This window comes from Schistocerca cancellata, chromosome 7 (genome assembly GCF_023864275.1).
Source record: "Schistocerca cancellata isolate TAMUIC-IGC-003103 chromosome 7, iqSchCanc2.1, whole genome shotgun sequence".
Lineage (NCBI taxonomy): Eukaryota > Metazoa > Arthropoda > Insecta > Orthoptera > Acrididae > Schistocerca > Schistocerca cancellata.
The window spans coordinates 373,155,744-373,173,442 of NC_064632.1; the positions used below are offsets into that span (position 1 = coordinate 373,155,744).

A 17,699-nucleotide genomic window follows, 5' to 3' on the forward strand; every position below is an offset into this window, starting at 1 on the left:
ACATGTTGCCTCCTCACTACCGAAAATTCTTCAATCCAGTCACAAATTTCACTTGATACCCATTTGACTATAAGTGTACTGAGTCAAATGCGTTTTGGAAATCAGGAAATACAGCATCTATCTAATTGCCGTGATCCAAAGCTTTCAGTATGTTGTGAGAAAAATGTGAGTTGGGTTTCACATGATTGATGTTTTTGAAATCTATGCTGGTTGGAACTGAGGAGGTCATTCTGTTCAACATACCTCATTATGTTTCTCAGAAAAGTTCTAAGATTCTACAACAAATCTATGTCATGGATATTAGATGGTAGTTTTGTGGGTGAATTCTAGCTTCTTGTAATCGGGCATGACATGTGCCTTTTTCCAAGAACTGGGCAGGGCTACTCTAGATTATAGTTAGAAGAGAGGCCAACTCAGCTGCAAATTCAGTATAGAATCTGACAGGGATACCATCAGACCCTGGAGCTCTGTTCAGTTTTTATTTCAGCTGTTTCTCAACACCACTGATGCTAATACGTGTTTCTTTCATCATCCCTTTTTTTTTTCAGTTCCTCTCTCATTCACTGGGAACTGGACACTTTAGCTTCGGTGCCTTTACATAGAACTGGATTTCCTTTCAGTTCTGTGAAAGATCACTTTACAATATCCTGCTACCATAGTCGCTGAAGGCAACACACATTGCTCTCTTGACAGCCAAAGGCATTTCATTCACCATCTATCTACAGCCCTATGCTTTATTTTATACCTATTATGCAGTAATCTCTGCTTCTGTAGAAGTTTCTGTACAGTGACAGTATACCATGGAAGTTCCCTCCACTGTGAACTGTTCCACTGCGTACATATCTATGTAGTGCATGCACAACTATTGTTTTAAACTTCAGCCATAGCTCCTTTAATGCTCCTGCCCTGTGCTGAAAGTTTCAAGTTCCTCATTGCGATATGATACTATAGATTTTTTTATCTAGTTGTTTGAATGTATAATGGAAACTGCAGGTAGGAATATCAACGATCAAGGAAAATGTGGATTGTTTCTTACTGTAAAGAAGACACGTCAAGTTGCAGACAGGCACAAGTGTCTGTTGACCGCGCCTGTCTGCAACTCGACGTGTCTTCTTTATTGAATGTATAGTTCCTGCTGCTTGTTGTAGTTGTTGTTTTTACTTCGGTAATCATTCTTGTCACAACCGCATCATGGTCACTGATACCAGTTTCAGTGTGGATATTCTCAAAGAGGTCATGTCTATTTGTTGCTTATTAGATCCAATATATTTCCATCATGAGTGGTGTTCTTAACAATCTGTTCTATGCAGTTAGTGAAGTTTCACAGGATGTCTTACCACACCCACTACTAATAAAACTGTAATTGTTCCAATTTAATTGTTGCATGATTAAAGTCTCGACTGATGATTACAGCATGCTTAGGGAACTTGCGTACCAGAGACTGAGGTTTTCTCAGTAGTTTTTGGTTAGATCAGGAGATGACTCAGGTTTGCGACAGAAGGATCCAATTATCATTTTAATCCCATCCCCGATACTCAGTCTTGCCCAATTGATCTCACATGAAGTTTGTTTCGTTGGTGGGTTTGGGTTTCTTGTATATTGTAACTCGCACACCACCTCAATTTCCCATTTGCCTATCCTTTCAGTATACACTTAAATTTTCAAAAAAAAAATCACACTGCTATCAATTTCAGGTTTCAGCCAGCTTTGTACTCCGTATTACATGAGCTTCGCTGCTTGTCAAGAGCATTTCAAACTCTTGCACTTTGTTGCAAATGCTTTGGCAGTTTACTAGGATTTTAATACTCTCACCTGTGTGAGGCATTTTTTTGGATCTTACACTGATACTACTGAGTTTCCTACAGCTATAGTTACGTAGATTCAATGGAGAGTCACTTAATCAAAACAGTCCTTGTGTGCACTCAACACACAGTCAGTTATCTGAGTAGCAACGTCTGATGTTTAGTGCACACCTGACCGATTTAGGGGTACCCTACAGTTGTCAACCCTATGGCACAAGTCCATGTTGCAGCCTAACTTATTGCAGAACTTTTGAAGTCTCCGGTTCAATCCTTCCACTCGACTCTGAATAAAAGGGCCACAATCAGTTCTGGGAACAGTGCTGCAAATTGTGGGCTTCGTGAAACTGTGCCCAAGGTTGGTCTTACTAACCTTCTCTACCACTTGCTGGAATGACCCATGAATGACCACGGAACCCAAACGACAGGCACCATTTGTTCCAACGTGTGCCATGATCTGCAGTTGGTTGCACCCTGTTCCCTTGAGGTCTGCTGGAGTAGCCTCTTCAGCAGGTTTAATGAGGCTCCCTGGCATATACACTGGGTGCACTTGATGACCTTTCCTATCCCTTGCTGCATAAGGGGTATCTTATGTTACATTTGAACTGCCGTTGATTAATAGACCGTACCCTTTTGCGTTTGCCACATCCTGACACTGGACAAAACAGGTGAAGTGAGCCCTATCAGCCCAGTTGCAGTTTCAGCGAAAGACAGCACCTCAGAGTTGTTGGTTAGGGAGATCGTTACGATGCCCTGAGTCCTCCCTGGTCTCTGTGCACCCTGTACAGGATGTCTAGGTCTACCATTGACGTACCACTTGCAGTCAGGTGGACAAGTAATGGCCTATACCTTCTGCAGAGGAGACAGGATCCACGTAAGAGGATAGTACTTCAGATACTTCTGGTACAGGTATCACAGTTACACGACTCTTGGGAGCTCTTCCAACACGTTGATTTGCAGAAGCTGCCAACCATTTGACAGTAGTCAGAGTGGTTTCCAACTGCTTATGAACATCACCCAATTCATTCTCTGTTTGCGAACAGCATTCACAGTGGGGCTGCATTTGGATGGTGCAGTGTATCATAATGCAGTGAACAAATAACTTCAAATTAAGCTTACTGATTATCTTTCAATCTGTTTAGCTAAAAAGCTGCTAATTCTCTCTAAGAATTGAAGGAAATGCACATAATGAGACTTCTATTAATGCGCACAGAAACCTTTGGTAAAAGCTACTAGTTTCCTAAAACCTTTTGAGGTTAATTGTAGTTGTTGGCAAACACGAAAACAGAGTTAATTTACAATAAATGCAGATAATATATAGGGTTAATCGTCTTTAAGGGAAAACTGTGCATGACACAATGTGTTAGTTACTGTAGCAGATTTTCTAGCTAAGTCACGAACACCAATTTGTTGCAAATTGGTTGTAGGTTATGCAAAGAATAATGCTAGTTTCCAAAAATTCTCAAAAACATAAGTTTCTTTGCATTGATACACAATGAAGTTCTAGGGTGATGAGTTCTTTGGCAGAATTGTGGACCACGAACACTGATTTAGTACAAAATAAATCGTGTATCTAAAACATTCATACCTGTACAAAAATATAGTTTCGTAAGCATCCGAAAATTCTCAAAATACTGAATTTCTCACATAATTCTGTGATGAAATTAGGGAATGGTTGTTTCGGAGGAGGATAGGCCTACTGTTCTCAAAAATTTTAAGAGCACAATTAAGTTTAAGCCTACAATTAGCAATAACAGCATGAGTTTATTACGACACTCGTGAATGTTTGAAATTTCACAATACAAATGGGACTGATACAAATAGTGGAAAATTATGCAGAAACTACGTGAATAGTAAAATAACCGAATCTAGAACTTTAAACTGGCACACGGTATTGTACATGTGGTCTCACACAATGGAAAATTCTTAAGTCGGCTTTTATACGTAAATACACATGCGTATGGAATGGATTTTTCACGTGGCTGATTCTGTGCACATTTCTACACTGGCGTGCTGTAGAACACTGCAGTGTGAGTTTATCTCGATCAAAATCACTAAAATGTGCAACACAGAAGCTTGTCTGCTGCCTGTTGCAGCTAACAGTACAGTAGCCAATGGTAATTATTAAGTCTAATGATTTCTTTCGGCAGAAGTTATGAATGTTATCGAAATAGTGTGTGCCAGAGTAACGTTTACTGGATTGCTTTTGATTTTCTTATTTATTTGGGGAATGGAAAAAACTAGATATGCTGACACACTGACTTGAAATTTAGCCCAAAGCCTAGATTAGGGTGAAATTTGAAAATTTGCTTGTGAGTTCTCAAAGCCACCTAATTGCAACGCAAAATACAATTGCCATAATAGATAGATGTGTAGTGTAGCCTGAGTTATATGTCTGTCATTGCTATAACTTACTTGTTTGTTTTATTTCTGATTTTTCTGAAAAAATGCCATGATGTGTTTGGATTCTAACCCAACAGAACAAAATAACTTAACTGGTGCAAACCATAGAAAATTATGAACAAGCATTCTGATTCGCCACAGACAACCAACTTAGGATTCTTCGTATTCAGGTCCCATAGTTTCACAATACTGTGAGTGAACTGTATCATCTTTGTAGACTCATAGTATTTTCATGGTATTCGACCAATGAACCAAAGTATTGCATATGGTTGAGCAGATGTGATCATTCCATTTCATCTCTCTACAAGTTGTCTGACTCATGTATTTGCATTTGCATTGGTGGACTTATTCTAATTGTGACTCATTTAAATGTTGCAGTCATAGGATACTGAATTTTTCTGAAGCAGACTGTGGAATTTTTCTCAACATTTAAAATGTATCACTTTGAAATCTTATCAAAATCTGAAGAAATATTTGTGGAGCTCTTTTCAAACAGTATTTATTATAGATAACTGAAGCACCTATTTAAAGTTCACGTAGTTATTAATATCGTCTGCCAGATCTCTAATACATGAAATTAACAGCAAGGTTACCAACACAGTTCTCAGGGGCACACTTGTAGTTACTCGTACATTGTTGATCACTCTTCATTTAAGACAAGATTCTACTTCCTCCTTACACCAAGAAATCCTCAATCCAGATCCAAATTATGATGAATACCCCATATTATCATTAATAAGCATTAGTGTGGCACTGGGACAAACATTCCCATAAACCAAGTAATACTGCATCTGCCTGATTGTGTTAACCCATGGCTTTCAGGATGTCTCTCACAGGGCCTCTGTTGTTCTTTGCCAGCTCTGCATTGGCCACGGTTGGGCGACCCACAGCTGTATCCTGCACCATGGAGACCCACCTCAGTGTCAGTGCACCGCCCAGTTGACAGTGTCCCATATTCTGTTGTGCAGTCCTACTTTGGCTGCCCTGCAATGAAATCTTCAATTACCAGACCCGTTACCGTTAATTTTAGCAGATAACATCTCGCTGGCTGATTTAGTTTTACATTTTATATGTTGAGGGTGGGTTTTATCATTCTATGTAAGTTTTAGCACATGTCTTTTGTCCCTTTGTGTCCTCCCCCCTAGTGCTTTTAGGCTGGAGGTTTTAATGTGTTGCAGAGTGGCTGGCTTCCCCCTTTTTATTCTCGTGATCAGCCAGCCGTAGTCTTCTGCTCTCTTGTTTTAGTTCCTTCTACCTGTTTCTTGCGTCTCTGTGGTTTTCTTGTCCTACGTTGTCCATTGTAGTGTTTGTCGCCCTTGAGGTTTGTCCTTTCTCTCAGCTTTATGTCGTAAGTCTCATTTGTCTTAGTCTCCCTTTTGTGGAATTGTTTTAATAGGAACAAGGAACCGATGACCTAGAAGTTTGGTCCCTTCCCCCCCTCTTTAAACAAACCAACCAACCAACCACACTGGTGGTTTTTGATGGACAATAACTCTGAGACTGTAAATATAAATCTGTGAGGGCTTATGGTAAACTGAATGACCCAGAGAACCATCATTTGTCCATTTAACTAGAAAATTCGATAGTTAATATTCTTATGAAGTTGTGATGGCACAAAAACTACGTCAGTTTATACTCTCCATGGGGCCATACTATGAAGATGTCAACAATATATCACAGAAGAACAGTTGATTTAATTACTGCTAATTCCAGGGCTGTTTCCTCAGAATCCTCCATATAAAGATAGGACACGAAGTGAGAGAGTGTTTCCCATGGTGATACTAACAGTCTGTTATTAAACATAAAATATGTTGTGGAAAGACCCAGCCAGAATGAGGCTGTGATATCTTCATGAAATTTATTGCAGTGGGTGCCAGGGAGCCTTCGATTAGGGTCCTTGTGAAAAGACAGACCACGTCAGAGCCAAGCCATTTTAATTTGTTTTGATTAAGTGCACCAAGCCTCTTGATAGTCTGCCAAGTTGCAATAGTTTGCCAAGCAGTGAATTTGGTGTGAACATTTCCTCCACAAATGGTCTTAATAAAGATGCAGGATGTTAAGCTAAATCATATTTAGCTACGCAAATATTGGTTACTGTTGATGTAATAGTAGACTCTGATTTTATGAAGGCTGTACAATTTGAGTGGAACACAAGAACACAACTGTGTGTTCTTAGTCTTTAGATGAAAGCTTGAGGTGGTAGTCATACAGGAACAATGATAAACAATTTGAAAATTGAATTACAGCACTACTGGAATGGAGCTGCAACAGCTATTATCACCATGTAGCTGAGTTCAGTCAACTATCCACAGCACATTCTATGATACCCCCTGCATTGCAGGAAACAAATTTCCCTGAAGATTATCACCTTATCATCAGAAAATAGAACACACCACAGGAACTGTTTAAATATAGGCAGAGGTTCTGGAAGAGTCTATACATTACTAGATTCGGATGTATTTAGTAAACAAGCTCCCCTAAATATAAACATAAAAGCAGTTGCATTATGGATACCAGTACCTTCCATAGTAACAATTTACAACATTTACCTCTCACCAGACTGAAAGCAATCCAACAAGACACCAAGAGTCTTGAAAATAACCTACCACTACCAATCTTACTATAAGGAGACTATAATGCTCAGGAACACTTGTAGGACTGCACATAACTCCAGCAGAGGCAGATTAATGGAGCAGCTCATTACTGACATTGATTTGCACCTCCTCAACACCAGAGAATCACCTCACCCCCCTCGGGGGCTCATCGCTCGTTGGTGAATTCATACTTGGCTACCTTGGGGCCCCAGCCATTGTTGCAACTCATCTCTTTTTGTGCAGAATGTCTATCCTCCTGCGATTCTTTTCTCTCCTGTGGGGAACATGTCTTGGATATTTTCAGGAATGCATTTCTGAAGTTTCGGTAGTCTGGTATTGGAACAGTCCCTCATCTGTTTTTCCGTACTTCCTTCATTCTACATCTCCTCCCCTTCCTCCACTTTGGCATTTGGATCTCTCTTTGTTCCTTCTGCCTTCCTGTGCACTCCTGAAAGCTGACCCATGCATTTGATGCATAACAGGTGACTGGGTAACCTCATAATTTTGTTGCAGCCCTGGGTTGACAGGTGTGGTTCTCATGTAACCTCTGGTATAGGCCAGGCCCAGGGAGGCATGATTGCTTGAGCTGATACCTTTCCAGATGCTGACTGGTCCCTCTGTCTGGAATTCATGAGGTGTGACCTGAGGTGTGACCCGAGGTGTGGACAATCACCATAGATAGGTGAACCCCCCCAGAGGGCACCCCACTTGGAAGGAGCATGCCATCGGAGACACTGGCAATCCTGGAGGTTTTTTCACAATGAGCCAGTCACATTTATCTCAAACCTCCAATCGGTATTATGCCATCAAGCTTCAGGTGCCTGGAATACAGAATGCCTCACTCTGACTTCAGCAAATGAACTATGGGTGATGAAACCCACTACGAATCGGTGAAAGTCCTCCATGGAGGCCTCTCGCAAGGACTCTATTGTCCTTTGCTGGCTCCACATTGGCCATGACTCATGTTCATCTCCTCTGTCGCAAGGACCCTCTCCCTGTCATTGTAGTTCCTGTTTGACAGCGGTCCACACTTTACAGGGCTGTCCCAGCCTAGCTGCCCTGTGGTGGACTCTTAATCTCCATGACTCACTGCCCCTACTGTTAAGAAATGGTGCCTTAACGGTTGACTTAGTTTTACATTTTATTCATGAAGGTCACTTTTACTAGTCTGCTGCCTAGATGGGACACCTTACCTCCTTTCTTCCTCTGTCTCCCTTTCTTCTTTTTGTCCTTTATCTTGCCTTCATACCTTTCGTAGACCTTCGGATTTTCTTCCCCTGGGTTTTACATGGTAGGTTACCTCTGTTGTACAGTCATGTAAACCTTACTGTTCTAGGAAAAAGGGACTGATGACCTAGTAGTTTGGTCCCTTTAATCATCCAACGAGCCAGCCAACCAACCGACCAGTCTTCTGCGTATTTAGATTCAACAGTGACCACCTAGTGTGCTTGGACTCTGCAGTTAGACTGCTGACACGTAATTGCAATGATCAGCGTAAAGGTTGACAGCATCTGGTTCTTTCACATCCTTTACACACTCAGTGGGTGGGGTTTCTGGAGCCACCTGTTGATCTTGATAAAGAGCGTCCTACACTTTCGTATTGGAGGGAGTCTCAGCAAATGCACTATGCGAGTGAATGGAGTATCCAGGGATCAGTCCTGTGTGTCACATTCTTCACCACTACAATAAATGGCGTGGGCACCAAAGTCTCATAATCATTTTATATAGATGATTTCTTCCTCCAGTAAAATGCCACATCCTCATGCTGCCAAATGCCAGCAGCAGGGAGCCACCCGGAAAGGGCAAGAATGGTTTAGAAACATGGTTGTTATTTCTCTTTATGTGAAAATTAGAGTTAACAGCAATATCAGTAAGGTTCGGCATTTTTTTTGGTCACATCAAGGCCTTTGATTGTGGCAGTCTTGGAAGAACTGCAAGGGAAACTGAATCAATACGGCATTAAAGACCCTTATTTGTGTGGAGTCTTATCTTACCACAGAAAACAGAGGGTTCTGATTAACAAATGATACAAAAGGAATAAGATTAAATTTGGAATGGGAAAAGATTGAATATGGTGTGTTGCAAGGTTTGGTGCATAGTTCACTCACATTTTTGGTCTTCATTAACGATTTTACTGGTAGAACTCTTCAGAAAACTGTAATGTGTAGTAGTGACAAAAGAATATTGAAAAAGGACCCAAACACAGCCACGCTGGACACACAGTAGGATAATGGGACAAGCTTCCAACTGGTTCATAGCCAACAAGTTAATCCTTAATCGCACAAAAACAAATACTATGTAATCCCAGACAAATCAAAATGGCTTAAAAGTATCAGAAGAAGAGATCAATAGTTGTTGGCCTACAATGGATGAGACTCCATATGTTCATGTTCTTGGGCATCCAGATGGATAACAAACTAAGATGGGTTCCAAATGGAGTTATACACCCAGGTGCAAAAGTCTGTAACAGTTTGGTGTTGGACATCCAGTCGGCAGCTGAAAAATCTTCAAATATTAAAAAAAAGTTACCTAAACTCGGGTAAATGCTTTGTTTCAAGTGTTGTATATGTATATGAATCTGGTAATTAGCATGGTTATCAGTGTGAGTGGATTAGTGCTAGTCACTAATTTATTGTTAATCTAACTTATACAGAAGTAACCAGTGGTGGCTGATTGTTCCTGCTAATATGTAACATGATAGTTCCACATCCGTAAAGGATCTATTTCATGAGAGTATTTCTGGAAAATGTAGGAATGAATGAATGGGTGGGTGGGTGGGTGAGTGAGTGAATGAATGAGTGTTTAGAAACATTTTTGATACCTGAATGTTTAGTACTTTTTATAGTATTTGATTCATATTGTGTATATACTTACATATGGAAGTCAGCGATATGTCCAAAATTACTTTAGGATTGTCTCTTCAGTAGGAGCAAATGGAGGCACAGAACAGAGTTGCCACATTGCACACGAAAGACAAGCATAATCTTTCATTGCCGGCCAGGGTGGCTGAGTGGTTCTAGGCGCTACAGTCTGGAACCGCGCGCTCGGGCATGGATGTGTGGGGTGTCCTTAGGTTAGTTAGGTTTAATTAGTTCTGAGTTCTAGGGGACTGATGACCTTAGAAGTTAAATCCCGTAGTGCTCAAAGCCATAATCTTTCATTTCATTTAACTTGCTCAAAGTGGCAAATTATTCACTTCATAAATATTGAATCAGTGTTCTGGAAGAGTTACACTATGTTTTGATTGTAGTTTTATCTGTGGTAACAAATTATTAAGATGATACAGGGACAGTTTATGAAAGTGATTTTCTCCTGCCATTACAGAATTTTTGACAGGCAGGAACATTTTTCTTATTGAAATCTGGTGAATACATTATATGAATGAAATATTAGGAATGCATCATATTTTCATCTGTGCAAAATCAGAACTTTGTCGGAGATCTCTAATGTGAGATAAGAAGTTAAACATTATGCAAATTATCTGCTCACGCAACTACTGATTGGACGTCCATACAGATTCAATTTGAGAAACAAGTTGCTGTAGGTTTATAATGAAACTGTTTTAATTTTTCTGATCTGTCAACTTAATTCTAACATAACAAGAAATAAGATTAAGTATGTTTATCACAGTGGGAAAACACATCTTAAATAGGCCAACCATTATTATTTTGAAAGCAAAAGTGATCCAAATAATAGGGCCTCTGTTGCAGCATTTATATCCTAAACAGTAATATTTATTTTGTGCAATACAGACTGAATTCCTGAGATGAACTTGCCTTGGAATTAGTTGCTTTGAAGGCCTTCTTATTAAAATTTCAAATATTATGATTATATAGTTTTGTTATGTAGGTACTTACAGGTGTAAACTTTGCATTCGTAATATTTAGCTGAATCCACCTGCGCTCCATTTCTACAAGTATAATGAAAAAACTTCACAAATACCATTCTTGTCCCTATGACAGTTTTGAGGTGAGGTGTCACTATCATTGTCACTGTCACTTTTGCCATTATATGAAATTATCATTTCCTCCACTGATTGTCCAAAAGAGCTTCAGGCTACCACACTCTTTCCATGATGCTCTTTCTTTCAATCTACAGTGGTGGCATTCCTACAGTGATAATGTGGTAGCCTGACAGCTGTATGCCAATGTTTTTTTGCCAGTTTTTTCGATTTTGTTGAGTAGGAACTGTGGCTTAGAGAGATTTTTTCCATAAGCTCCATCTTCTGAAGGTCATCATTTACGTTGACATTATGATGCTGAAGCCAGTCAGTCATTTCCTTCTTTCATTTGCACAGTAGGTGCCTTGTCAGCAACAATTAAATGGTAAGGAGCATTATCCAGAACAATTGTTACTGGTTTTTCAATATTTGGTATTAGTGAATCTGCTTTTCATTGTGATAATCTCATGTGTTCTTTGATTTAAAAAACAAGAGACTGTTTGGGAGAAAACATTGCAAACTGCCTGCATGAAGAAGAATAGTGTGGCCCCCTGACCAGAAGCCATTGCCACTATTCCTTTAGCTGTGTCATCTGCCCAGCCCTGACAACGTGACCAGAATTGCCCCACATTTTGTCAAACCACACCATTTCGTCGATATTTGTGCTACAGATGTCCCTTAAGAATCAGCATCGCCACACCATCATATACTCCCTGTCCATCAACAATTTATGGCCACAAAAAAGTCCATAGTGAAAGCCTAGGTTGTATGCAACTGTGGACAAGTGTGAATGAATGCCTTGAGAAGGTTCTGATACTTTAGGTGTGGCCAGTAACTTTACTGCGATAATCGTAAACATGGTGACTTACATCCTGTGCAAACAAATTGATATTGGTAATCCACTTATCCATATGACGTTTTTTCAACGGGCGTTAAGTTTCAATGGTTCCTCAGCTTCCTTTTCTTTGTCAGACACTTCCTTCCTTTGTTCACAACAATGTTTTTGTTTATATTCAGAGCTGCAGCAGTTTTTCCGATTACTTTGTTAACGGAGAGCAGCGGGCCACTATTAAGTTTCTCATTCTCAAAGTAGGTACATCAGGTGCAAACCATTTCCCTCAACTGCTCTCCCCTGACCAAGAGAATGACATCAAACTTTTCCACTTACAACTTCCGTTGAACTTCCTGCTGACATCATTGAGTACCACACAACAAATATTAGTGACAACAATGATGGTAAAAACAAATAACAATAATGACAAATCAAAGAACAGCCCATACAACCATAAAAACAAACACAAAGAAAGTCGTAGGAGACAATGATCACATAGGACAGCAAACTGACTGCAACTAAAGCACACTACAAGTGAGGAGTTGGTGTTGTGTGCCACGAAGTTTTGACAACTTCATGGGTTTGCTGCAGCTGCAAGTAGGGTGGTATTGGCAGAAAGTCGCCGGGGCCTGCCGCGTGGGCTTCCCCCACTACCACTTCTGTCCTTGCTGTCAATCCTAAAGTCATTTTGGACAGGCTATAGGACTGCAACTGAACTGAAGATCAGTTGTGATTAGAAAATGCTAGAAAACCATACTGAAGTACTGTGTTAAACATCTCAATGTTAGTCACAGTTTTGGTGTCATGGTAACATCTCGATGCAAATTTTCTTCATTTGCGTTAGTAAATCTGAATCTCCAGTTGACTGATGTATTGACTGTTACAGAGTACCATGGGAACTTACGTTAATGGGTTGAAAATGACAAAAGGTTCAACAGTAATACTGAAAGCTGGTGATGACATTCAGTTTGGGTGCAACAGTAAATGGAAGTACACATTTTCATTCCTGTATAATCATCAGAACAGCGAGGTTCTTGACGTGAAAAGGGCAAAATTGGATTCGGATGAGTAAGTAGATGCATCAGTACTTTGATTTCAAATTGTGAAAAATTTACATAACTGTACTATTAATACCCACCAAATGCATTGATAATTATTGTAGTAGATTTACAGCCAGTTGTTTATACTTAATGTGGAAAACCTTCTTGGACATCTTGAATCAGTTAGTGCCATGAGGTTGCTTGTTACAAGAGCAGTAGTTGGAAACCTAGAATGTCCTGTGGATGTTACTTTAAGATTAGAAGTGTGACTAACTGGATAACTGTCAGTCTGCCAATCTAAAGCACTGAGCTTCGATCATCAGTGGGTCCTAGATTTTTGTTTTCACTTACCGATTTTTTCATCCCTGAAAATAATTTGTTAATGTGAAAAATACTTAATCATACTGTGTTTCAAGAGTCCACCATAAACCATACGTCCTACTGTAACTGGCTGGGTAAGTCAGTTCATAAGACAGAGAAAGGAAAAGGGTGTACCAGATCCAGTAAGGTCGTGTCTAGTAAAGCAAAGCAGTGCTCTAACCAATCATCCCTTTATGATGGGAGATCCTAGTAGTTATGGAGTAACTAATGCATGTGTGCTATTGCTGCAGCCCTCATGGTTAGTCCTGCATCAGCAAGTTACAAGATGACCTAAGCACACTGACCTTGTAGTGGCCCAAATGGTACTTGAGAGGATCAGACAGACTAGTGGAAAGTGACTTTTCAAGGATGTGATCTAGATTAAGTGGAGAAAATATGCAAAGTTTCAAGTACACGGAAACGAATGTTAGCGACGCGTAAAATTTTAATATCAAGCAAATTATGTCCTGTCCACTGCAACTCGGTGGCACCCCAGCTCCTGGTCTCTAATCTCCCTTCCACCCTTTATTTTCTCCTATCTGTTGTCTTACTGCCCAGTATCTTCAGCCATACCTCCCAACTTCTTTTATATCCACTTGACCCCACCATTAAGTGGGGGGGGGGGGGGCAGGGGGGGGGGGGTTCATAGGGCCATCTAAGAACTGAATCCCAAGGCTTTGCAATGGTAACCTAGCTGTTACCAACTGTAGCATCATATTTTATGTATCAGTAAACACATTTCTGTGATTCAATATGGAAAGTATGTATTTTACTGCTCTAGTACAAATAGTATTGTTACCTATTATTTAGGAATAAACAGACGACTCACCGAAAGGCAGAAGCGCTGCGCTATCGACAGATACACAAAAAAAGGTACAGAACTTTGATTTGCTAGCTTTCAAAATGAAATTCGTATCTCAACCTGTAGTAGAAAAACACACACACACACACACACACACACACACACACACACACACACACACACACACAAGTATTCCTATATTGTGCTCATTTGACTGCCAGAAGAGGCCAACAGTGAGGGTACTGAGGTGAGGTGGGGGTGCAGGTGAGGTGAGGTGGGGTGAGGGATGGAGAGAGGGGGGAGGGCATCTAGCAGCTCTTGGGAAAGTGAGGAGCCATCCGTGGGCTAGATAGGGTTGCAGGTAAAGGGGGCAGGTGGCAGATGGCTGAGCACGAAATTTCACAGATTAGGGTGTGAGATGGCAGCACACAACTATCTGCTACAGAACAGGGAGGTTACACAAGTGAAGAATGTGCTGTAAGGATAGCTCCCATCTGTGCAGCTAAGAAAAGCTGTTGGTGTTGGGGAGGATCCAGATGGCATGGGTTGTGAAACACCATTGAAATCTCACATGTTGTGCTCTGCTGCATTTTGTGCCAGTGGGTGTCCCACCTTCTTGTTGGCAATAGTTTGACAGTGGCCATTCATTCTCATTGACAGTTGGGTGGTTGTCATACGAATGTAAAATGCTGTGCAACAGTTGCAGCGGAGCTGGTATATGGCATGGCTGCGTTCACAGGTGGCCTGGCCTGGCCTGACTTGGTCATCCTCCTATAAGACAAAGGTATCACCACTGTTTTGATGAATTGGAGTGACTACCTGGTGGATGGTCTCTGCCAGTAGTCAGACATCCACCTACAAGCTCTGCCAAAGTGACCCAATCCCAGAAGTCCATCATAACCTCCATTTCCTGCTGAAATCCTTAGGCCCTTTCCAGACCTCTCCCTTGAATCCATCTCCCTGCTCTCTGCAACAGCCCACACTCCCACCTTCTAAATGTTCCCCAAAATCTACAAACTTAACAATCCTGGGCACCCCATTGTAGCTGGTTACAGTGCCCCTACTGAAAGAATCTTGGCCCTCGTTGACCAACATCTGCACTCAGTTTTTCCATAACCTAGCCTCCCACATTAAAGATGCCAACCGCTTCATGCACTGGCTCTCCACCATCCCCACGCTCTTTCCTTCTGGGTCCCTACTTGTCACTATAGATGCAACCTCATTATATACCAACATCTCTCATGCTTATGGCCTTGCCACAATTGAACACTAGCTCTCCTAATGCTCTGCAGATTCATTCCTAGTACATCCAGCCAACTACATCCTAACCCATTACTACTTCACCTTTGAAGGGAAGGTATACAAACAAATTTATGGCACAGTCATGGGAACCCACATGGCACCTTCCTATGCTAACCTGTTCATGGACCAGCTAGCTTTCCAAAATGGTAAATCCCTGGTCTGGTTCAGGTTTATTGATGACATTTTTATAATCTGGATCCATGGCCAGGACACCTTATCCTCATTCCTCCACATCTCAATACCTTCTCTGCCATCCACCTCACTTGGTCCTCCCATCATTCTACCTTCCTAGATGTCAATCACTTCCTGTCAGATGGCTCCATCCACACCTCAGTCCACATTGAACCCACCAATCCCCAACAGTACCTGCACTTTTACAGCTGCCAACCCTTCCACACCAAAAAATCCCATACAGCCTGGCCATCCATGACAGTCACATCAGCAGCAATGAGAACTCCCTCGCCCAGTATGCTGAGGGCCGCACAAAGGCCTTTGGAGTCAAGCAGTATCCCCCAGAACTAATACACAAACAGATCTCCCATGCTATGTCCCGACACACACCTGATCCTCACATCCATCCCAAGACTAATCACAAATAAGTGCCCCCCTTGTCAACCAATACCATCCTGGAACGACTGAACCACATCCTTTGTCAGGGCTTTGATTATGTATCATGATGCCCTGAAATGAGGGACATGCTACCCAAGATGATACTTTCACCCCCTCACAGAGTGGTGTTCCACCACCCACCCGACAACATTCTAGCCCATCTCTGTGCCACTCTCACCCCCCAATGTCCTGCCCCACAGGAATCATACCTGTGTCAAAGATCTAGATGCAAGATCTGCCCTATCCACCCACCAAGCACCTCCTACTCCAGTCCCGTCACAGGCTTATCTTAGCCCCTCAGAGGCCATGTTATATACCAGCTCTGCTGCAACCACTAAACAGCATTTTACATTGGTATGACAACCAACTAATTGTCAACCAGAATAAATGGCCACTGTCAAACTATTGCCAAAAACAAGGTGTACCACCCACTGGCACAATATGCAGCAGAGCACTACATGCGAGATTTCAGTGGCTGCTTCACATCCCATGCCATCTGGATCCTCCCCACAACCACCAGCTTTTCTGATCTGTGCATATGGGAGCTATCCTTCACATCATCCCATTCACATTACTCCCACCCAATATGTTTCAGCTAGTCTTGTGCTGCCATCTCACACCCTAATCTGTGAAATCGTGTGCTCAGCTGTCTGCCTCCTCCTAGGTACACCCCTAGCTAGTCCACAGACAGCTTCCCACTCTCCCATGAGCTGCTAGATGCCTCCTCTCCCTCCCAGCCTCCCGCTTCTCTCCATTCCTCACCTCATCCCAGCCTGTACCCCCCGCTCACCTCAGTACACCCACTTGGGCCAGGAAAGAGCTGGCAGTCAAATGAGCACAATATGGGGAGAAAGGTGTGCATGTGAGAGAGAGAGAGAGAGAGAGAGAGAGAGAGAGAGAGAGTGTGTGTGTGTGTGTGTGTGTGTGTGTGTGTCCTACAGCTTGAGAAAGGAATTTCATTCTGAAAGCTAGGAAAGCAAAGCTCTGTACCTTTTGTTTGTGTGTATGTCAATGGCACAGCTCTTCTGCCTCTCTCAATTCATAAATAATTCGCTATTTTCAACCAGAGCTTTCTGTACATTAATATTATTATTATTATTATTATTATTACCTGTTAGAGATGTCAAAATTTGTGTAGTTTTCTTGACTTCATTCAGAGATTTTCTAAATTATTTTTGGATCCTAGTTGCACTGATGATAATATTTTCCTGCACAGTAATTTAACAAATAACCCAATTATGTCTATTGAATCACTGCGTGGAAAAATTGATGTCTTTGCCATAACTGACATACAAGAATGTATTGTTTGTGTTGAGACTATGTAGACTTCGTCTAGAAATTCTAATACATTTGAAATTATATTTTTACCAACAGGTCCATCACAGAAAACACTCCAACCTCTATCCCAAATGGCGATGAAGATACTGAAAAAATAATTGCTGGAAAAGTGGAATTTGAACAGGAAAGGGATAAAACCTCGGCTGAATTCCTAGATAAACAGAATAGTTTGATTGATAACGAGCTTGAAGTCAAGAAACAAACAGATAGTGAACAGGAAGTGAAAAACAACAAAAATGAATTTGAACAACGGTAAATAGCAGTTTCGCTTTTTTCTTTTTTTCTTTTCTTAAATTAATCCTACTGTTTATTGTGGGATGGACAAAAAAATTTCCATGACATTGCATACAAAATATTGATCAAGACATTGTATGAAAAAGCACATTTTAAATTTTTACACATAATTACAAATGTTCCATGCACTCTCCTCGTGTTACACGACATGACGACACAGTGTGGTAGTCATGCTCAGTCAACACATGTTCGAGCATGTCCCTGTTATAGTGCAGCAGTGATGTGATCCTGGAGTTCAGTCAGTGTGGTCGGAAAAGGTTGTACATACGCATTGTCTTTCACATATTGCCAAAGAAAAAAAGCACAAACTGTAAGGTCAGGAGACCTCGGGAGCCACCTAAAGAGCACCAAATCATCCTGAGCACATCGCCCAACCTATGTGTTTG

At 41.3% G+C, this 17,699-nt stretch overlaps 1 protein-coding gene across 1 annotated transcript in view; it reads left to right on the forward strand.

Moving 5' to 3' along the window:
* LOC126092082 (E3 ubiquitin-protein ligase rnf8-like) overlaps positions 1 to 17,699 on the forward strand; it is a 183,520-nt gene that overhangs the window by 21,573 nt on the left and 144,248 nt on the right. The window contains exons 3-4 of the mRNA XM_049907503.1: positions 12,455 to 12,636; positions 17,056 to 17,271. Coding sequence (XP_049763460.1) covers positions 12,455 to 12,636; positions 17,056 to 17,271 — 398 coding nt within the window. The remainder of the gene's footprint in view (positions 1 to 12,454; positions 12,637 to 17,055; positions 17,272 to 17,699) is intronic.